Here is a 23776-nt window from a genome sequence, read left to right as displayed (position 1 = left end):
TTTTCCTTTGCCATGTAATCTAACACATTCACAGATTTTAGGGACTAGGATGTAGACACCTTTGGAAGGCCATTATCCTGCTTACTAAATAGGGCAGTAATATTTTTGGAAATATATTTGTCAGGATCTGTCACAGTTAAAGCACTATATCTATGCTGAAACTACGAGGGCCTTGGGGATTGTTGTTTTTCATAACACAGATGCAGGTAGTGATACAAGAAGAGTCCATGCCAATCCCAACAGGTATGCTAGGTGGAAAACCTGCTAGAGGATGGAAATTAGGATATAAGTTTTGTAAACCAACATGTCATTTAGCTGTAAGAGATTTATGTTTAAGTGACACATAAAGACAATCTTCATCTCTTTCTTGGCAAACACTGTCTCTTTCATGATGAACTAAAATAAAAAGAAATCATTATGGACAAGGAAAAGGGAACAGTATCTCAGAGACTCAGAGTAAATGTTGACCTCCCAAGATGATGTGTCGCAGAAATCTGAAGGGATTTTTTGTCATCCTCAACAGCATCAGGAAGCAGAAAGTGAAATGAGAGAATAAGTTTAGATTATAAAAAGTAGGATTATTTGGAAAAGGAGATGGATTAGTCAAGAAAATATTGTAAAGAGACCAGAATGTCATAACACAATTGAAGTCTGTGTCGGAAGCTGAAAAGAAATCACTATTAAAAAAAAACTCATGGCCAGGTGTGGTACCTCAAGCCTGTAATCTCAGCACTTTGGGAGACAATGCAGGCAGATTGCTCAAGCCCAGGAGTTTGAGACCAGCCTGGGCAACATGTAAACCTGTCACTTCAAAAAAGGCAAAAATTAGCCAGGTGTGGTGGCACACACCTGCAGTCCCAGCTACTTGGGAGGCTGAGGTGGGTAGATCACCTGAGCCTGGGGAGGTGGAGGCTGCAGTGAGCTGTGGCTGTGCCATTGCCCTCCAGCCTGGATGACAGAGACCCTGTCTCAAGAAAAAAAAAGAAAAAGAAAAAATCAAGGGGGGAAAAAAATTGATAATTTCTGTTGAAATGAACAGGTGCAATAAAAATTAAAATAACAAAAGAGAGGATTAAAAATATAGAAAATAGAGATCATAGACTTGAACACCCAGAACCAAAGTAAGAATCACAGATGTTCTTGAGGCAGAAGCAATTAGAACACAAATAGTAGTGAAAGATTAATAAAAGCTCTTCGGAGCACAACGAACAAACAAAAAACAAAACCCGATACCAAAAAACAAAAATTGAAGGGACTTTCCATACTCCAGGCAACATTAATGAAAAGGGTTTTATATCATTTCAACTTGGTAATTTTTTAAAGAATAAAGTAAAAAAAATCCTTCACACACACAGGCAAACAAAACAGTTAGCCTTATAAAGGAGCAAAAAATCAGATTTTTTTTTTTTGGCCACACTATATGGTACAAAATATTGCTATAAAACCTACTGCTTAGAACCTTTAGGACTCTGGATGAACTGTAGCAATCTGTGCATTAACAGTCTCTCTAGGAGATTCTTAAACATACTAACATTTAGGAAGCACTGCCCAGGTAACTGAGAGAGAAATTGAAGTTAAGAATTCAGTAACAGAGACTTCACAGATGGTGCTGCCACTGGGAGCCCCGTATTACCAGCTATGGTCAACCCCACTGTGTTCTTCGACATTGCTGTCAATAGCGAGCCCTTGGGCTGCGTCTCCTTTGAGCTGTTTGCAGACAAGCTTCCAAAGACAGCAGAAAATTTTCATGCTCTGAGCACTGGAGAAAAAGGATTTGGTTATGAGGGTTGCTGCTTTCACAGAATTATTCCAGGGTTTGTATGTCAGGGTGGTGACTTCACATGCCATAATGGCACTGGTAGCAAGTCCCTCTACAGGGAGAAATTTGATGACGAGAACTTCATCCTGAAGCATACAGGTCCTGGCATCCTGTCCATGGCAAATGCTGGACCCAACGCAAATGGTTCCCAGTTTTTCATGTGCCCTGCCAAGACCAAGTGGTTGGATGGCAAGCAAGTGGTCTTTGGCAGGGTGAAAGAAGGCATGAATATTGTGGAGGCCATGGAGCGCTTTGTGTTCAGGAATGGCAAGACCAGCAAGAAGGTCACCATTGCTGACTGTGGACAGCTCTAATAAGTTTGACTTGTGTTTTATCTTAACCACCAGACCATTTCTTCTGTTGCTCAGGGGAGCACCCCTCCACCCCATTTGCTCGCAGTATCCTAGAATCTTTGTGCTTTCACTGCAGTTCCCTTTGGGTTCCATGTTTTCCTTGTTCCCTCCCATGCTTAGCTGGATTGCAGAGTTAAGTTTATGATTATGAAATAAAAACTAAATAACAACCACAACAACAACAAAAGAATTCAGTAACAGAGAAGTGGCTGGTTGTTAATAATTAAACCAAGTTAACAAAAAGTGAGATTTAAGTGATTGTAACTTTAATTATAATACTGAATGCAAATGTAAAACTATGCTTTTGAAAGAGAAAATATGTCACACAAAATAATGCTTTAATAAGCATTAAATATTTAATACCTTAATATTTAACACTAAGCAGTAAGAAACCCAGGATCATATTTACAAGGTCCAGAAATAAATTTGTGATAAATTCTCATTTTTCTAGGGGTAGACTCAAATATTCTAAATATTTGAAAGTTTTAAAATGTATTCGTTCAACAAATATTAATATTCTTTTTGATATACCAGGTGCCACTATTAGAAACAAAAGTGGGATGCATGACTTCCAAATCAATGGAGAGAGAAAAGAAGGTGCAGCCTGATCTAAATCACCAAGTACTGTCGTCCCTTGGTATCTGTGAAGGATTGCTTCCAGATACCAAAATTTGTGGATGCTCAAGTCCCTGGAATAAAATGGCATAATATTTGCATGTAACCTACAGACTACTTTAAATTATCTCTAGACTACTTATAATACCTAATGCAGTGTAAATGCTATATAAATAGTTGTATTGTTTAGGGAATAATGATAATAAAATGTCTGTACATATTCAGTATAGATGCCATTTTTTTTTCCTGAGTGTATTAGTCCTTTTTACTGCTGCTGATAAAGACATACCTGAGACTGGGCAATTTACAAACAAAGACGTTTATTGGACTTGCAGTTCCACGTGGCTGGGGAGGCCTCACAATCATGGCAGAAGGTGAAAGGCAAGGAGGAGCAAGTCACATCTTATGTGGATGGCAGCAGGCAAAAAGAGAGAGCTTGTGCAGGGAAACTCCTGTTTTTAAAACCATCACATCTTGTGAGACTTATTCACTATCAGGAGAACAGCATGAGAAAGACCCACCCCCCATGATTCAATTATCTTCCACCAAGTCACTCCCACAACACGAGGGAATTATGGGAGCTACAAGATGAGATTTGGGTGGGGACAGAGAGCCAAACCATATCACTGAGCATTTTCAATCCATGATTGGTTGAATCCACAGATGTGGAACCCACAGACAAGGAGGGCCAATAGTATATAAAACAAAGAAAAAACAGTAAAGCATAAACTACACAAAGCATGAAATAAGATTACAGTGTTACAAACATATCATTTACGGCAATAAAAATAAATAGTATAAAGTCCCCCAGTGGAAGAAAAATTAGATAATTTGACCATGGCTGGACACGGGGGCTTACACCTGTAATCCCAGCACTTTGGGAGGCTGAGGTGGGTGGATCACCTGGGGCCAGGAGTTTGAGACCAGCCTGGCCAATATGGAGAAACCCCAACTCTACTAAAAATACAAAAATTAGCCTGGCCTTGTGGTGAGTGCCTGTAATCCCAGCTACTGAAGAGGCTGAGGTGGGAGAATCACTTGAACCCAGGAGGTGGAGGGTGCAGTGAGCTGAGATTGCACCATTGCATTCCAGCCGGGGCAGTAAGAGCGAAACTCTGTCTAAAAAAAAAAAAAACCAAAAAAACCCATAATTTGACCAGTCTATCTGAATATTGATGTTCAGTAAGGGGATATTATATGTTTGTAAAAAGCCATTTTCTTAGTATTATCATCCTTTGATTAAGTCTTGCCACTGCCATATATTACCTGAATGACCTTGGGAAATGCATCTAACCTATCTGGCTTTGAATTTCCTTATGCATAACATAGGAATGGCATTTCCCCTGTACCTGATATGTTGAAAAGAGCAAATATAAACGTGAAAGCATTGTGTAAAGCTGAATCTCATTGTGAAATGTTTATTAAACTAGTCTATTAAAATACAACAACTGTATATTTCAGCTAAAAAGCAAAATCTAACTGTAGGGTACTGAGAAGAAATATACCTAAAACAAAGTAACTCATTAGATTGAAAAAGAAAGAACAATAGAATGGACAAGATTTATTAGGCAGAAGCAAAATAAAAAAAAAGTAATCTTGGCAATATTTAGATGAAATAGAATCAAAGGCTATAAAAATATTAAATGCAATCAAGAAGGTTATATTTTCTTTAAGATAGACTTCACAACGAAGATAAGGCAGTTCTGAATTTTTATTGACGTGGTAACAGTCTCAAAATACATGAAACAAAGGCTGTTAGAAATATAAGGAAAAATTGGTGGAAGTAGAATTGTTGTATGACACTTTAATACACTTTTATTGATCTTTCATGGGTCAAATAAACACAGAATTGATAGAGTATTTTAATAATCTAACAAAGCTGATTTAATAAATATTTATTAAATTTTGTTCTCTAGAAATAAGCAATACACTTTTTTAAGGAGCCATGAAGCATTTAGAAAAAAATTGATCATATATTATATCTCAAAGAAACCATATTAAATTATGAAATATAAAGTGTTAACAGGCTCCTTGCTCTGCCTACACTGAAATAGAGCTAGACATTAATAGCAAAAGTTTAAATGCAAAAATCAGTAGCTTGGAAAAGAGAAATAATGATAACAGAAACCAATTTTTTTTCTAAAAAACTCCAGATTCAAATAGGAAAGGAAACTATATAATAAACTGTTAGGAGAGTAAGAACTCTATGTATCAATATTTTAAATGGCTAAAGCTGTATTTAGCAGAAAATTAATAGCCCTGAGAACTTTCATTATTAAAGGAGAGTAACAAAATCAATCTGTGGAAAACAAAACTCATGAATTAATAAATAGAGACTCCTTTTTTTCTGTTAAATAAGACCAACAAGCAAATAATATTTATTTAATGAGCTAGAAATAGGAGGAGCTTACGCAGCATAATACAAGATATTTACTGGAAACCTGTAGCAAGGTATGTTATTTAACGTTAACGTTGTAAATATTACTTTTACTGCCACAAATGAGATGAGTGCTTGTGATTTTTGTAAAAGTTAAATCCCAAAGAACAATTTCTGCTTCCCACGTAGTCTATAAACCCTCACAAAACACAAACAACAGCAACAACAAAACTCTCTGAGGGATCTGAAGAATGAACAAAGGCAGCAAGATTCTCGAAGGGGGTTGAAGACACCTGGAAGTAGTATAGGTTAAATTTCTTATGACTATTATCCTGAGGTCAAGCCACAGGTAGGGCCACACAGAGTGGCTGAAACTCCTGTAGGAAGCTCAGTCTTTCTGGCCTTATGAACCAGGGCACAGAGTTTGGAGCAACCCCAGCTACTGGAAAGTGAGGGAGGAATGTCATTAAAAAGAGGGCCAGAAAAGGAGCATTACAAATTTTTGGTGTAAATTCTGCTCAAATCTCTGGCTGACCTTTGGAATAAACATACACAGGCAGACCAAAGCAGTCAGTGAATTTGATAATATCAATATAGATTTTCTCTATGAAGAACAGAGATTGTATTTTTAAAAAGGATTAAAAAAAAAAAGCAACCAGAGCCTCAGGTTCCTATGGGATAATTCTTTTAACATATGAGTAATTGGTTCCCCAGAAGGAAAGGTGATAGAGAATGGGTCATAAAAATATTAGGTTGGTGCAAAAGTAATCGTGGTTTTGCAATTACTTTTCATTACAAAACGCACAATTACTTTTGTGCCAACCTAATATTTGAAGAAACAGTGGCCCCACACACTTCCCAAAATTGGTGAGAGATAAATGTACACGTTCAAGATGCTGAGGCACATTGTAATCAAATTGCTGAAAACCCAAGACACTATCTTGAAAATAGCTGGAGAAAAACAACACAGTATATACACGAAACTGCACTGCTAAATACTGCCAACCTACCTTCAAAAACTATGAAAGCAAGAAGACAATGAAACAATATCTTCAATGTGCTGAAAGGAGATGAGACTATCCAATCCAGAAGTCCATATCCAAAGATACTCATACTTCAGGAACGGAGTCAAAATAAAGTTGCATTCAGAAAAACAAAAACAGAATATTTATTGCCAGCAGACCAACTTACACTGTAAAAAATGCTTTGTTCTTTGGGATGACAAGAAAAAATAGATGAAACCTCAGATCCTTATGTAAAAATAAAGAAAGAAATCATAAATAGTAAGATAAATATAAAAATCCATTTTTTCCTCCTAATGTTTTAAGAATATGTATGTTTGTTTAAGTAAGAACTATAGCATCATTTTTGTGGGATTTATAATACAGGTAGATGTAATTTCAATGACAACTTGAATTTAGAGGGAGTTTGTAAATAGATTCATACATGTATGAGGTTTCCATATTGTATGTAAATAGTATAATAGTAATTCTAGGTAGACTGTAAAAAGAGAGGTTGGATTGAATTCCTGGTAATATGTGTTTAAATGGAATGAATACTCGTTCTTAGAATGAAGAGAAGTGTGCAGAATGGAACTTTGCAAACCCTTACTGGCCCATATGTCACAAGGTGGAGATGTCACCATTTTCTATATGGCTCCAGATCAAGCAATCTCTTGACAAAAAGCAAGCTGGCTTCGAGTAACCTTCAAACTGAGTGTACCAGGCCAATCCAGAAGACATAACATGGTTGCTTTCTTTCTCCCGTCCATTTTAGTATGTGAAGTACTAGCAGACAGAAGGTCCAGAAAAAAGAAAGAGGATGACATTGTAGGGGAGGCCAAATTTTCTCTCTTAGGGTTTTTTAGCTGGGCCTGAGGATTGAATTGACATAAGACAGATCAGCAGGAGAAAAGCATACAAATTTAATTCATTCAATTTTTATGTGAGCACAAGAGCCCTCTTAAGGAAATGAAACCCAAAGACAGAGTTAAAAGTTGAACACCTATGTACTGAATTGGGAAAGGAATAGAAAAGTGTGAGTATGTGACAAAGCCAATGGGCTTGGGCTAGGGAGGTTAATTGGGTAGAGAAGTAACTAGGAAGATAAGGGTTACTTTAATAAGGTGTGTTTGTTCAGATTTCTCTCAGCATCAACTTCTCGTCTTTGATGATAAGAACGCTACTTTCCCTCTGGCATAGGGAGGACAAGTTATCTTCTGTTTCTAAGGAAAGAAGAAAGCTCAGAGTATATTTCTTATATCTGCTGTTTTTCCAAGTGTCTTTAAGCTCAAAATAGTCAATATACTACAGCAACATATTTTGGAGTATTGTGTTCTGAACTCCTTCAATCTTTAGCATTTCTCTTCTGTCATTCTTCAGGCTCTTGAGCACTTTTGAGAAACTAATATGAATGGGAAAGATGTAATATTTACTCCCAGAAAGGTTGCTTTGGTGATCTAGTTTGTGAACTAGACTCAGGAAACTGTCTGGGTATTGGAAAGGAAGTCACGGATGTGCAGTGGAATTTGTAAAGGGGTGGCACAGCCCTTGAATACTCTCCTTGGAAGAGACCCTGGCACGGACAGAACAGAGTATTAACCTCACTCTGAGGTTGGGAAGACTAAGGGAATCTGAGATGTGAGGAGGGATGGAGATGACAGGTCACACAATGTGATGGAAAACCGCACATGGAGTGGAAAGAACATGAACTCTGGAGTCTGGAACTCCTATATCTGGACTTGACACCGTATTCTGCTATGTGGCCTTCGGTGAGTGTGCCAAGTTGAATATTGGCTCTGCAAATGTATCCACATCAAATTTCTAGAGCTTGTGAATGTGACCTTGTTTGCAAAAAAATGCTCCTTGCAGATATGATTAAATTGAGGATCCTGAGATGAGGAAATCATCCTGGATTATTTTGGGAGCCCTAAATGCTATAACAAGAGTCCCATCAACCACCAGAAGCTGAAAGTGGCAAGGAATGGAATCCCTCCTAGAGCCTCTGGATGGATCTTTGCTCTTAAACATCTTAATTTTGGGCTTCTGGCCTCCAGAGCTGTGAGAGCCACAAAGTTTGTGGTTATTTTTTATTGCAGCCACAGTGAAGAAGATAATAAAGCCAGCTACTGACCTCTCTGAATCTCAGTGCCCTCATCTGTAAGATAGAATCAACTAGCTACTTTATAGCATTTTTCCAGGATTAAATGAGACATGTAAAATAGAAAGCAAACAAACAAGCAAACAAAGAAAAGGTAAGGAACATGCTGAGAAAAAAATATAGACACCCCTTGTTTGATGTTACTAATTGATTCCTGATGATCAGATGTTTTACCTAAAAATGATTTCCTTGAGACAGTTTGCCATTACTTAAATGGGAAAAAATGTGTTATATGTCAAACCAACCCTCTAGTGAATTTCTTGAAGTGTAAGTAAAACACAGTAAAATAACCATAGTAGAACAATAATGTCACACTGAGACTTAGAATGCAGGCATACCTATATCTCAGAGATACTGCATGTTCACTTCCAGACCATCACAATAAAGTGAATATTGCAATAAAACAAGGCACACAAACTTTTTTGTTTCCCAGTGAATATAAAAGTTATGTTTACAGTATATAGTAGTCTAGTATGCAATAATAGCATTATAAAAAAATATGTTATCTTAATTTAAAATTTTTTTTTGCTAAAAATACTGGTGGTCATTTGAGCCTTCAGTAAGTCATAATCTCTCTGCTGGTGGAGGGTCTTGCCTTGATATTTATGGCTGCCGACTGATCAGACTGGTGGTTGTTGAGGGCAGAAGTGGCTGTGGCAATTTCTTAAAGTAAGAAAACAGTAAAGTTTTCAACATCAGTGGCTTCTTGCTTTCACGAATGACTTCTCTGTTGCATACAGCACTGTTTGCCAGCATTTTACCCATAATAAAACTCCTTTCCAAATGAGTGAATCCTCTCCAACCCTTCTTTATCAACTAAGTTTATGTAATATTCTAAAGCTTTTGTTGTCATTTCAACAATGTTCATAACATCTTCTTCAGGAGTAGATTTTACCTCAAGAAATCCTTTTCTTTGCTTACCCATAAGAAGCAACTCCTCACTCGTTCAAGTTTTATTGTAAAATTACAGTAATTCAGTCACATCTTCAAGCTTTACTTCTGATTCTAGTTGTCACTATTTCTTCCACATCTTCAGCTCCTTCCTCCACTGAAGTCTTGAACCCCTCAAAGTCATCCATGAGAGTTGGAATCAACTTCTCCCAAACACCTTTTCATGTTAATACTTTGTTGTCCTCCAATAAATCATGAATGTTCTCAATGACATCCAGAATGGTGAATCCTTTCCAGAAGGTTTTCATTTTACTTTGCCCAGATCAATCTGATAAATCACTATGTATAGTCTTACAAATGTATTTCTTAAATAATGAGACTTGAAAGTCAAAATTACTCCTTCACCCATGGGCTGCAGAATGGATGCTGTGTTGGCAGGCATGAAAACAACATTCATTTCCTTTTACATCTCCATCAGAACTCTTGGGTGACCAGGTACATTTTCAGTGAGCAGTAATATTTTGAAAGGAATCTTTTTTCTGAGCAATAGGTCTCAAGAGAGGGCTTAAAATATTCAGTAAACCATACTAAAAACAGATGTACTGTCATCCAGGCTTTCTTGTTTCTTTTCAGAGAACACGAAGAGTTGGTGTAGTATCATTCTTAAGGGCCTTAGCATTTTCAGAATGGTCAATGAGCATTGGCTTCAACTTAAAGTCACTAGCTGCGTTAGCAGCTAACAAAAGAATCAGCCTATTCTTTGAAGATTTGAAGCCAGGTATTGACTTCTCCTCTCTAGCTAGGAAAATCCTAGATGGCATCTTATTCCAACAGAGGGCTGTTTCATCTCTCTTGAAAATCTGCCTTTGGCCGGGCGTGGTGGCTTACCCCTGTAATCCCAGCATTTTGGGAGGCCGAGGCAGGCAAATAATGAGGTCAGGAGTTCGAGACCAGCCTAGCCAACATGGGGAAACCGTGTCTCTACTAAAAATACAAAAAATTAGCAGGGCGTAGTGGTGGGCACCTGTAATCCCAGCTACTTGGGAGGCTGAGGCAGGCAGGAGAATTGCTTGAACCCAGGAGGCGGAGGTTGCAGTGAGCTGAGATCGTGCCATTGCACTCCAGCCCTGGAGACAGAATGAGACTACATTTCAAAAAAAAAAAAAAAAAAATCTGCTGTTTAGTGTAGCCACCTTCATTAGTTATCTTAGCTAGATCTTCTGGATAACTTGCTGCAGCATCTATATAAGCACTTCCTGCTTTGCCTTTTATGTTCTGGAGATGGCTTCTCTCCTTGAACCTCATGAATCAGCCTCTGCTATCTTCAAACTTTTCTTCTGCAGCTTCTTTACCTCTTTTAGCCTTCATAGAATTGAATATAGTTAGGGCCTTTCTCTGGTTTAAGCCTTGGGTTAAGGGAATGTTGTGGCTGGTTTGATCTTCTATCCAGACCACTCAAACTTTCCCATATCCTCAACAAGCCTGTTTCACTTTCTTATCATTTGTGTGTTCATTGGAGTAGCACTTTTAATTTCCTTCAAGAACTTTTCCTTTGCATTCACAACTTGGCTATTTGGTGCAAGAGGCCTAGCTTTCATCCTAGCTCAGCTTTTGACATGCCTTCCTCGCCAAGCTTAATCATTTCTAATTTTTGATCTACAGGGAAAGACATGGGACTCTTCCTTTCATTTGAACACTTAGAAGCTGTTGTCTCCTTATTAGTTGGACTAATTTCAATTTGTTGTGTCTCAGGGAATAGGGAAGCCTGAGGAGAGGGAAAAACGGCTAGTCAGTGCAGCAGTCAGAACACACACAAACATTTATTGATAAAGTTCACCATCTTATATTGGGCCCCATAACACTTACAATAGGAACATCTAAGATCACTGATCACAGATCACCACAACAGACATAATAATAATGAATTAGTTTGAAATATTGGGAGAATTACCAAATTGTGATACACAGACATGAAATGAACACGTGCTGTTGGAAAAATGGTGCCAATAGACTTGCTAGATGCAGAGTTGCCACAAACCTTCAACTTGTAAAACCACATTATCTGTGAAGTGCAATGAAACAAAGTGCATTAAAACAAGGTATGCCTGTACTTAAAAAAATTATACCCTCAATCACTTGTACTTAAAAAAATTATATCCTTGATGACTTCTACAATTAACATGTTATAAAATGTTTGCTTTGTACGTAGTAGCTATTCTCACTTGTTTTGTTTTCTTCTCTACAATTGTCTTCAGTGTTTTCTCAACAATTTGGGGATTTCAACAATAAGCAAAAAGTGAAATGGGGAAGGCACTGGGAAATGTGCTCCAGTGCCTGGTGGCCAAGTGTGGCTCACACTGATGGTATGATGGCCTTTTAGCATCAGCAACTTCTGAAATGGGTGTTTCATGTGTTGTCACTCAGCTTGCTTTCCAAAATATCTATATATTATTCTGATGTTCTACTGAATATGTTTTGAAAACATCTTGATGATTTTCCTATATTTCCTTTTATTGAAAGTTTTGCAGAGTTTGGTATTATAAATCTAAAGTTTTGCTACATGAACATTGGCAAAAAAAAAATAGATGATGAAATTTGGATTTTCAAAACCAAGAGTCATTTTACCAGGAAAATGTTAATCGAGGCAACATCATTCAGGTTATGCCTGTATTTGCAGAATGTTTCATAGTAGAAAATTAATATGAAATATAAAAGAGTTAATACAAACAAGTAATCAGAAATAAAAATCAATAGAAAAATAACTAAGGGGTCTGAAGAAACATAAATTGGAGAAGCAACAGAAATGGACAATTAATGAATGAAATAATGTACAACTGCAAAAGTAATCAGGAAATGCCTTCTAAAATCAGCACAGCATAGCTTTTTACATCTATCCAATTGTCAAAATTAAAGGGAAAAATAAATCTAACAATTCTAGGTGTTGGAGAGGTTGTAAAGCAATGAAGATTATCATTCACAGAGCAAACTGGTACAGCCACTGTGGAATATAGTGTGGCATCATCCAGAATAGTTGAAGACATGCAACTCCCATGGCCCACGTGCCAAGGGGAATGTGCACAACATACTTACAATAGTATCTTTTTGATAATTCAGGAAAACGTACATGTTCACCAATAGCTAATACATAAGTATTATTATTCAACTAAGAGACGATTTTCAAAAAGCAAAAAAAGAATGAGTAAAAACAACATATAGTAACAAGAATAACTATAAATACATGTTGAGTAAAGATGTTTTAAAAATGACTTTCAGAAGAATGCAATCTAATACCATTATATAACAATTTAAAACATGAAAAAAAAACCCATCATTTTCAACTAGTTGGCAAATGTAGTGGAATTGGGCATGGGGATATTCTCCCTAGAAAAAGAATTTTTTAATGTTTTTTGATCTAGTCTCATTTATAGAAATCTTTCTTAAAGAAATAGAGATGCAGGCAAAAATTCATTATTATACTTTGGTATAGTATTTATAGAATAATTAAGTACTCTAAATTATCTGTCAGTAAACTGCAAAATTGTTAAATAAATTATGGAACATAAGGTAGTGTTTTAAAATCTTTCAAAAATTATATCTAATGATATGGGAAAATTGCATTGCTATATAATCTGAACTTGGTTTAAAAATTAAACAAATAGCAAAAAAAGAAGGCAAATATATAAATAAGACTGGGAACTATCAAAACACTATCAATGTTTATCTCTGAGTGATAGAATAATATGTGATTTTTAAAAATGTTTTTCTGTAATTCTCAAATTAGGTGCAGTAAGCAGACATGACTTCTACAATCATAACAGGTAGCTTCATTGACCTGTTTCTAAAATGGGTAGGACTTTTTAAGGATTGAAGTTGTTTTGTCCAATTGGACAGATTCTTATGCCTTTGTCTTTTCTTGTATTGCCAACTTCTGCCTATACTTGAAATAGTAGGGCAGATTTCTATATGTAAGCATTTAAAGGGTCTGCAAGAAATACTAAGCCACGTAGGAACTGTGAATATTAAATGAGATAATGAATGAAAAGAAGCCTAGCACAGTACCTAGCCCAAGTAAGTACCTATTATTATTATTATCATTGACTTTACTACGGCTTTGGTGTTATGTTACAGACAAAAGTTTGCAAACCACGTGTTTTTTTTTTTTTAAAGGACTCAAAACAGTTACCTTTGAGTACTAAAGTCCTTAAGATGGAAAACGAGATGATATTTATTATGCCACTGATATGTTTCAGGAAGAGCTTGTGGAGAGAGCAGACAAAACAAATGGTAAATCTTGTTCTTAGAAAGAAAGAGCTATCTGTCCCCATTACAGCCAGCTGTCATGCCCAGGCTGGAGCCACTCTTGGGGCAAAATTAGGGACACTTGAAAATGGTAAATCTTGGAAACTGAGAGCTCTGCATTTTTCAACTTAGGATCATAATCTATTAACCCCTATTTCTATCCCAGTTTTTCTCTTGGATAACTGATTTCATTTGTGCAACTTGCATCGAGAAGGTCAGGATAAGACCTGGAAATTGTCAAACTCTAGATTTTGATGGCATTTTGGTAACTCCTTACAGGAAAATCTATCAGTTACATGGTCAAATTGTAGGGGTGATATTTGCTGATTTTGCATTCTATTGAACAGCGATATATAATGGAATGTATGTTTTGAATCTTCAATAAGTGTTTCTTTTCTCTTATAACCCAATGAATTGACCTCTATAATAACACGCAGTTGCTAGATGAAAAAAGAATTGTATTTAAGGAGAAAAAAGATTTAGCAAATGTGATTTTGTATGCCAAAATATGCATATTAGTAGCTTTTATGAGAAGTGTCCTTGAAGGAAAATATGGTGAATTTGTATCTGGTTCAGGTCTTCTTTTAGTAACCAGAAAACAAGGCTAAAACAAGCACAAGGCAGTTCTATCTGTTTGAATGATATAAATTGGTTGTTAAAAATAAAAATAAAATGAAAATGAAAACCAAGATAACAATACCAAGGATAAGTTAAACAAAAAGTTGGTTTTTTGAAAAGATGAACAAAATTGATAAGCCTCTGGCTGTACTAAACAAGAAAAGATCCAAATAAAAGTCAGAAATGAAAAAGAAGACATTACAAATGATACTATAGGAATACAAAAGATGATCAGAGACTACTGTGAAGAAGTGTACACTCACAATCTAGATAATGTGGAGGAAATTGACAAATTCTTGTAAACATGTGACTGCCCAAGATTGAACCAGAAAGAAATAGAAATCTTAAACAGACCAATAATGAATAGTAAGATTGAATCAATAATTTTAAAACCTTCCCCCTAAAATGCCCAGGACTGGATGGCTTCATAGCCAAATTCTACAAAATGTGCAAAGAAGAACTGATACTCATCCTACTGAAACTCTTCCAAAAAATCAAGATGATTAAATAAAGAAAATGTGCTCTGTGTGTGTATATAAGTGTATACATATGTATATATATATATACACACACACATACACATATATACACACACACCACATGTATATACATATACACATATATACATACAGCACATTTTATTTATGTATATGTGTGTGTGTATATAAGTATACATAATAGAATACTATTCAGCCACAGAAAATGAATGAAAACATGTCTTTTACAACAACATGGATGGAATAGGAGGCCATTATCTTAAGTGAAAAAACTCAGAAACGTAGTGAAATACCACATATCCTCACAAGTGGGAGCTAAATAATGTGTATATGTAGACATAAAGTATAGAATAATAGTCACTGGAGACTCAGAATGTTGATAGGGTGGGAGGGGAGTGAGGTAGTACAATGTACACTATTTAGGTGTTGATTACATTAAAAGCCCAGACTTGACCACTATGCGGTATATCCATATAACAAAACTGCACTTGTACCCCTTTAATTTACATAATTAAAAAATTGGCTGGGCACAGTGGCTCACGCCTGTAATCCAAACACTTTGGGAGGCCCAGGCTGGCAGATCAATTGAGCCCAGGAGTTGGAGACTAGCCTGGGCAACATGGCAAAACACCATCTCTACCAAAAAAATACAAAAATTAGCTGGGCATGGTGCCACATGGCTGTAATCCCAGCTACTGTGGAGGCTCAGGTGAGAGGATCCCTTGAACCCAGGAGGCGGAAGTTGTAGTGAGCCGAGATGGCGCCACGGCATTCCAGCCTAGGTGATATTATGAGACCCTGTCTCAAAAACAACAACAACAACAACAAAGAAAAAATTATGCTCACTAAAAGAAAAAAATAATAATTAAAAAAAATGGTTCTTGTGGTGAAACATAATGGCACCTCCTGGTTCCTTCTTGCATTTGAAGATTATAGATGAGGATTTTCAGGGAATGGTCAAGATCAAAACCTATTTGGTCTCCCAAGATTTTCCAGGAGAGGCTGTAGGCCTCTTCCTAGCTTACCTGGCATGTACATACTAACTGCAGGTAGCAGCTGTATGAAGTTGTTGGGTAACTCATTTTTGGTTGTGTTCTCTAGGTGACACATTAGGCATTTTTGTCTACCTTTAAGTCCTCCATTCTCACCTCTGGTAGACTGTAAACTCCATAATGAGAGAGACTGCTTCTGACTTGTCCACCTCTGTACCCTAATTTAATGAAAACATGTTGAACAAATAAAGAATAAACCTAGTGGTGGTCCCAATCATCCACCTGCCCTTCCAACCATCGTCCTTTCCAAATTGCAGCCTTCTATATCAGAAGTGTCAGCCTTTGTTTTCTTGCTCTGGGAAGTGATGATTTAAGTTCCACACCACCAAAGGATTGTCAAATACACACAACAAAAATAAACTTGAGCTAAAATTGTGATCTAATATGCAGAGAGATTGAAAAAGCTAAGAAAACAAATTATACCACTTTGGCCATGCAGATACAGGAACCATTTGGAAACATCTCAGCAACCTCAAAGGGAGCATCCGATGCCTGGAATTGCTCTGACCCTCAGCTGTAGCTGCTATTCCCATTTGCTTCTCTTAAATGTATTTAACTTGGGACAAGTTGGGAGCCACCTTCTCTTTTCTGAGGTGATCTTAGAAGAATGATATACGTAAGTTGCAGCTTGTTTGGATTGTTTATCTGTATTTAAAGGCTCTAGCCACACATTGTATTTTGCTGTTAAGATAAAATCAATAAATAAAAACTTAAAAAAGAACCAGACTAATCCTTGAACATTCCTAAACATATACTCTCTCCTGCTTTCAAAAAGGAACACTGCTTAATGTTTACTTATTGTAGTCTTCTGAGAATTTGATTTGCTGTGATTGCACCTTTATTCAAAAGTACAGAACCTAAAAATGATACAAAGAAAGTTTATTTCAAATCAGATGCATTTGCAAGCCAGTGTCATTAAAAAACATGCTGTTGGTATGCTGAGGTCAGAGTCTATCATAGAGACAGATGTGATTTATTGCAAAAGAGAGCAGACTACTGCTTAGGTATCAGGTGCAACCAATACAAAATTACCACCAAGGAAGGGCTGGTTGTGATGACGATATTGGAAGCTGGTGAGTCAGACCCATTACAATTTTCATGTGATCTCTAAACTTCCTTGTTAAACTATTTTCTACTCTTCGTAACTTTTGAAAAGAGAGAATATGGGAGAACTTGAGCTTCTTCTTTCTCCTTCTCTGGCCTCTTTTGTTCCTGGGCAGAGACATTAGCTAACAGTCAGATATCTGAGAACATGGTAAGACAAGTAAGAGCAGGAAGCCTCGGCAACTCACTTGATAATTATTTTTCATCATTTAGTAGCAGGTGGTAGAATAAATAGGATCATTTGTAAAGTTCAAGTGTTGATGGTGGTAGTGGAGAGAGATACTAAAGCATTTTAGTTTTCAAGCCACAATGAGGTAACTGGTATCATTCTTGACCTCATTTCATGAATAACTATAAAATTAGATAAAATGTATGCGGCAACTGTTTTCAGAAATTGGCTAACAGGCAATGCAGGGCTGTGACCCTTGAGACAAGGTAAACCCCTGAGGCAAGCCTTGCATTCACCTTGGCTTTCTGCCTAGGGGTGCATTCACTGGACTGGATAGCAAGGAGGTGGGGCCAAGAATTACATGCTTGTTTCAATGAACTGATAAGGCAGAGTTCGTACTTTGTTGCTGCTGAGGGGCTGGAATTAGCAGAGTAGGGTACCGAATAAGAGAGATGCATGAGGTAGGGCATGTGGAGGTAGTGTACATGGAGGTTTCTTTGCAGGTCATTGTCTGAAGGACTGACTATGCATAAGCAGGGCAAGACACCATGAGGCCTAGCAGAGAGGGTTCACTGTGGGACCAAGAGCCGAACAAAGACACTAGTGGTTGCCCAGAGATGGGAGACGTTGGAATTCTTAGTCTGAGAGGGCAGATTTCCCTGAGAACCTGGGCGTTCAGTTGAAACCCCAGAAAGGCCAGCCTCAGGAGTGAGACCTGTACACTACCATAAGGCTGTGTTCTACAACTAAGGACAAAATTGAACTAGACCAGTTCTAACAATGAAAGATTCAAGAGAATATTTTAGAAATGTAATTTCCTGCCAGAAAAAAACTCAGTACCCTATAAAGAAGACAATATAATGCAGATTCCCTAAATGTGTCACCCTGTGTTTAGCATACAACAAAAAAATTACTGGACGTGTGAAGAGGAAGCTCCATTAATCAGAAAAAAGCAATAAATAGAAACAGACTTTGAAATAACTCAGACATTAGAATTAGAAAATGAGGAATTTAAAATAACTTGATAAGTATATTCAAGGACTTGACATAAAATGGGTGACATAAAATGAAGAGATGGGAAATCTCAGAAAAACAAATGTAAACTATAAAAAAGAAACAAATCTATATTATAGAACTGCAAATAATAATTTCCAAAATGAAAAGTTTACTCAATGGCCTTTGCAACATATTAGAAACTACAGAAAAGATCAGGAAACTTTAAGACAGATCAGTAGAAATTGTCTGATCTGAAGAACAGGAGGAAAAAATAGAAAAAATGTATGAATCTTCAGTGATCTGTGGGGCAAAAGCGAGAAGTCTAACATTTGTACAATTTGAGGTCCAGAAATGAGGATAGAGAGAATGAGGGAGGAAAAAAAATAGTTTAAAAAAAGGAACAAATTTTCCCAAATATAGTGAAAAAATCAAACTACAGGTTGAAGATGTTTAGCAAACCAAAGCAGGATAAAAACAAAGAAAACCATACCTGGACGTATGACAGCCAACTGATAAAAATCCAAAAGTAACGAAAAAAGCTGCTGAGGATGGGAGGAGTGGAGAGACATTACATATAGGAGAACAACAGTAAGAGTTATTTGAGACTCCTAAATAAAAACTATTCAAGCCAGAAGACAAATAGAATGACATTTTTAAATTCTTTTTTTGAATTTAAATTTATTTTATTTTAAATTCTGGGATACGTGTGCAGGATGTGTAGCTTTGTTACATATGTAAACATTTGCCATGGTGGTTTGCTGTACCTATCAAACCATCACCTAGGTATTAAGCCACACATGCATTAGCTATTTATCCTGATGCTCTCCCTCCCACCGCTGCCCCCCATCCCACCCCAGACAGACCCCAGTGTGTGTTGTTTCCCTCCCTGTGGCCATGTGTTCTCATTGGTCAGCTCCCACTTATGAGTGAGAACATGCAGTGTTTGGTTTTCTGTTCCTGTGTTAGCTTGTTGAGGATGATCTCTTCCAGCTCTATCCATGCCCCTGCAAAGGACATGATCTAATTCCTTTTTATGGCTGCATAAACAAAACCTAAGTTTTAGATAAACAAAACCTAAGAAAATGTACTGCTAGTCAACCCGCATTATAAGAAATGCTAAAGCAAATTCTTCAGCCTAAAAGAAAGTGATAGCAAATGGAAACAGATTAACAGGAAGGAATGAGGAGCACAGAAATGGTAAATATATGGAATAATATATATATTTTTAAACCCTCTTTATTTTCTGTTAAGCTCTTATGGGGTAACTTACTATTTAAAGCAAAACTCATGACAATGTTTTGAAAGGATTATAATGCAAATAGAAGTAAAACGTGACAGCGTAATGGACAAGGAAGTAATAAATGTCAGGTTCTTATATTTTACATGAGATGGTATAATATTAATTTTAGGTAGATTTTGATAAGGATGCATATTGTTAGTCCTAGAGCATGCATGCACACATACACACACACACACACACACACACACATGCTACAAAGAGGTATAATTAAAAACCCTAATAGTGGTATAAAGATGGAAACTTTAGAAATATGCATTTTAACAGAAAGAAGGCAAGAAAGAAGGAAGAAGGAAACAGAAAAAGATGGCATAAATATTCAGATGGTAGACTTAAAACTGAATTATATCATTACATTAAATGTAAATGGACTAAATGTCCCAATTAATAGTCATAGATTGTCAATATGGATACTGTCAGGCCTCTGAGCCCAAGCCAAGCCATCGCATCCCCTGTGACTTGCACTATACGCCCAGATGGCCCGAAGTAACTGAAGAATCACAAAAGAAGTGAATATGCCCTGCCCCACCTTAACTGATGACATTCCACCACGAAAGAAGTGTAAATGGCTGGTCCTTGCCTTAAGTGATGACATTACCTAGTGAAAGTCCTTTTCCTAGCTCATCCTGGCTCAAAAAGCACCCCCACTGAGCACCTTGCGACCCCCACTCCTGCCCGCCAGAGAACAAACCCCCTTTGACTGTAATTTTCCTTTATCTACCCAAATCCTATAAAACGGCCCCATCCTTATCTCCCTTCGCTGACTCTCTTTTTGGACTCAGCCCGCCTGCACCCAGGTGAAATAAACAGCCATGTTGCTCACACAAAGCCTATTTGGTGGTCTCTTCACACAGACGCGCATGAAAGATACAAAATAAATAAAACCCAATAATATGCTGACTACAACATATGCACTTTAAATACAACAACACAAAGAGTTAAAAGTAAAAGGAATACAAATATATGTTATAGAAATAATTTTTAGAAAGCCAATGTGGCTACATCAATTACACAAAGTAAACTTTAAGACAAGAAGGTTTACCAAAGATAAAGAGGGACATGTCATAATGATAAAGGGGTCAATTAAGAACAAACAATAATTCCAATTTTTTTTTTCAAGACAGAGTTTTGCTCTTGTTGCCCAGGATGGAGTGCAATGGCACGGTCTCAGCTCCCTGTAGTCTTCTTCTCCTGGTTTCAAGTGATTCTGCTGCCTCAGCCTGCCAAGTAGCTGGGATTACAGGTGCCTGCCACTACACCCGGCTAATTTTTGTATTTTTTTTTTTTTTTTAGTAGAGATGGGGTTTCACCATGTTGGTCAGGCTGGTCACGAACTCCTGACCTCAGGTGATCAACTTGCCTCAGCCTCCCAAAATGCTGGGATTACAGGCATGAGCCACTGCACCCGGCCAATAATTCTAAATGTTTACTCAACTAAAACTTTAAGAACTTTCAGATATAGGAATCAAGAGCGGGATTTTTTTTTCAATATTATATTATGAAAAAATTAAACATATATGAAAACTGAAGTAATTTTATACTGAACACCCTGTGTAACCACCGCTTGGTGTCTAACATTAACATTCTATTGTGTTTAGTATATTACATTTGTACCTATCTGTTACACCTTCTTTCTATTTATCAACTCATCAGCTGCAGTGATTTTGAAACTCTACTCTGTAAAGTTCCAGGAATTGTGTGTGTGTGTGTGTGTGTGTGTGTGTGTGTGTGTGTGTGTATTTTGGAAGTGGGGTAGTGTTTTGAGAACACTAGTAGTCCTCATTTGACCAAATAATTTATACTTTTATCTATTATTCTATCTTATATATTGGACTTCTGTTTAGGTTACCTGAAAACATGGTTTTGTGAGTAAAGGAAAATTTTGAAAGCTTTTATCAAGGGTATTCTGAGGGTAATCCACTCTCCCAATCTAGTTAAGCACAATCTAGAAACCTGACCATGTGTTCCTTGAAGGCACTGAGTGAGTGTACCCAATTTGGCAGCTTTTGTGAGAGCAAGGACCATCCTTCATTTTTAATTCCCTTCAGGTTCATGCCTACAGTGAAAAGTCAGTACATCTTGCTGGATGAATGAAGGTGGGCAATGTATTTATTCTATATAATATTGTATTTTGTGGGCACATCTGTGAGAATATGACACAGGTTGGACAGTTCTACCTGGCTCTTAGCTATGTTAATTACCAACTAATTATGAGGTTGTTTTATTTTCAGAACCCCGTTAAGTCCATTTATTAATTAGAATAAGACTATAAATTCCCTCTGTTTAATCCAAATTTCACTATCTGACATCCCCCAAATCAGAAATGTTAACACTGGAACATTGCTTGCTTTCAAATTAAATAGGTAAGGTTTGAAGAGAACTTTGGAGTTTAAGAGGTTACATCTAATGTGTTCTAAATACTAGGACTTGTTTTTCTTCTGATTACACCCCTACAAAGTGCAAAGCCTTTGATAGCTCATTTTGTGTTTTCTGAAGTTCTAGTTCTCCTGGTCACATTCTCCAGCAAGGCCCTGTGTATTAAGTGTAACCAGTAATGGAAAATCCTCTACATAGAATGTACTCAGAAAATTTGAGGAGCTTAAGCACTTGACTTCTCTTTGGAAACACAGTGGATATTTGTGTTGCTACTGTCCACAAAGGAGGAGACACTGAGAAATAAAGAAGGTTATCCTAAGTCCCCAGTAGAACAGGATGAGGTTTTTAGGTTTGAGGAAAGTGCCTCATTCACTCCATTCCTGCCTCAGAATACTGAAAGGCATGTTTCTAGGCTGAGTTTTCTACTGTAGGAAATCCTATTTTTTACTTATCAAGAATGCATTAGAGTTGGAAGAATTACAGTCTTCCTACACCATATACTAATATTAATTCCAGCTGGATTAAAGCAATAAATAAATGTATAAAATCAATCATTAGAAACCCAGAATAGAAATGAGTATTTATCCCTACTGGAGTGAGAGGGGACTTCATAAACTTGAAGACAAAGAGAAAGATCATTTCTGAAAAGAGTAATAGATTTGACTCCATTAAAAATTAAAACTTCTGTTTGCCAAAAAGCAAATCCACACAGTGATAAGTATGTGCCACAGATATGAGGGACAAGTGACTAGGAATCTTAAAAGACCAAGCCAATTGATAACAATGCATGATTACAATGGTTAAATGGGAGGTCAGGCATCCATTGTTTTCCTGCCTAATGCTGTTATTTTCAATTCTTTCTTGCTCAGTGGGAGAACTCACTTGCCCAGGGTCTCTTCCTGCTTGCTTTTCTATCATTCCTACTTCTGAGCCCCAGCAGGGGCCTGGTCTTATATTCCATGGCATTCCCTGCCTGAGGCCTTCTAGCTCTCACATGCAATCTTCAGTGATGTTTTCGTGAGGTCTATTTGGGGATTCCCAGCAATGTTGTTCTGTGCCATTTGTTATTAGGTATGGCTGTTTTATACTCATCTTTCATTGGACAAATGATGGTTTTATTTCTAGAAAAGAAAATTCATCATGTTCCCCTACTTCCTATCTTGGATGCTTGAAACATACATGTATGTGTATGTTAGTGTGTATATATGTGTGTGTTTGTGTGTTCAAGGTTTTAAGCTAGAAGCGGGTAATGGCTTTAGGAAGTAATGGTGGGAAAATCTGTCACAGCATTATCACATGTTCCGATCTGCTGAAAGCAGAAAAATGATTGAAAAATGATTGTGAGATTGTGATGACCAGAGGGAAGTGATGACCAAGTGAGCCTATGTTCTGAACCAGGTTTCTGTAAATCACATTAAGCAAGTTTCTCCCTGTTACTCCTATGTCCATTTGCAAGGATGAACACTTATAAGTCATGTTTACATTCTACCAACAACCACTCTTTTAACAGGTAGGTCTTGTTCCATTGTACAGCCCCAGAGAAAATATGCATGAACATTCATTCATGTATAAGTACCTTTAAGGAAGAATCTGCTTTGTTCAAGGCACTGTAAAATATACAAAGATAAATTACCAAGATGTTTCAAATCCATGGATGTACACAAATAATTATAATAAGATCTAAAAGGGTTAATTGCCAAAAAATGAATGGAAATATGCAATTAAAATATAATAAACAGATTTCTGGTCCAGAAAAGATGATGTAGAACCATTTTCCCCTGCTTTTCCCTGCTAAGAACAACTACCAACTCTGGTAATGGTACAAGAGACAACCAAATGAGAGCGCTGAAAGACAGTAAGAATGAGCTGGTTTGCTCACGCCTGTAATCCCTGCACTTTGGGAGGCCGAGGCAGGTGGATCATGAGGTCAGGAAATCGAGACCATCCTGGCTAACACAGTGAAACCCCGTCTCTACTAAAAATACAAAAACAAAATTAGCCAGGCGTAGTGGTGGGCACTTGTAGTCCCAGCTACTTGGGAGGCTGAGGCAAGATAATGGCATGAACCCGGGAGGCGGAGCTTGCAGTGAGAAGAGATCGTGCCACTGCACTCCAGCCTGGGCGACAGAGCGAGACTCCGTCTCAAAAAAAAAA

General features: G+C 37.2%; 2 protein-coding genes across 10 annotated transcripts in view; both read left to right on the top strand.

Annotated features, from left to right (window-relative positions):
• Positions 1 to 23776, top strand: part of FHIT (fragile histidine triad diadenosine triphosphatase) — a 1510123-nt gene that overhangs the window by 565210 nt on the left and 921137 nt on the right. The window lies entirely within an intron of this gene.
• On the top strand, positions 1627 to 2403 carry LOC101140340 (peptidyl-prolyl cis-trans isomerase A-like). Its single transcript, XM_055383492.2, has one exon. The coding sequence runs from the start codon at positions 1639 to 1641 to the stop codon at positions 2131 to 2133; it is 495 nt and encodes a 164-aa protein (XP_055239467.1). The 5' UTR covers positions 1627 to 1638; the 3' UTR covers positions 2134 to 2403.

The sequence above is a fragment of the Gorilla gorilla genome, chromosome 2 (genome assembly GCF_029281585.2).
Source record: "Gorilla gorilla gorilla isolate KB3781 chromosome 2, NHGRI_mGorGor1-v2.1_pri, whole genome shotgun sequence".
NCBI lineage: Eukaryota > Metazoa > Chordata > Mammalia > Primates > Hominidae > Gorilla > Gorilla gorilla.
Note: the sequence above shows the minus strand (reverse complement) of the source record. Positions and strands in the feature narration are given on the sequence as shown.

Excerpts from the sequence above, each read along its gene's own strand:
- LOC101140340 (XM_055383492.2), top strand. The coding sequence starts at position 1,639 with ATGGTCAACCCCACTGTGTTCTTCGACATTGCTGTCAATAGCGAGCCC.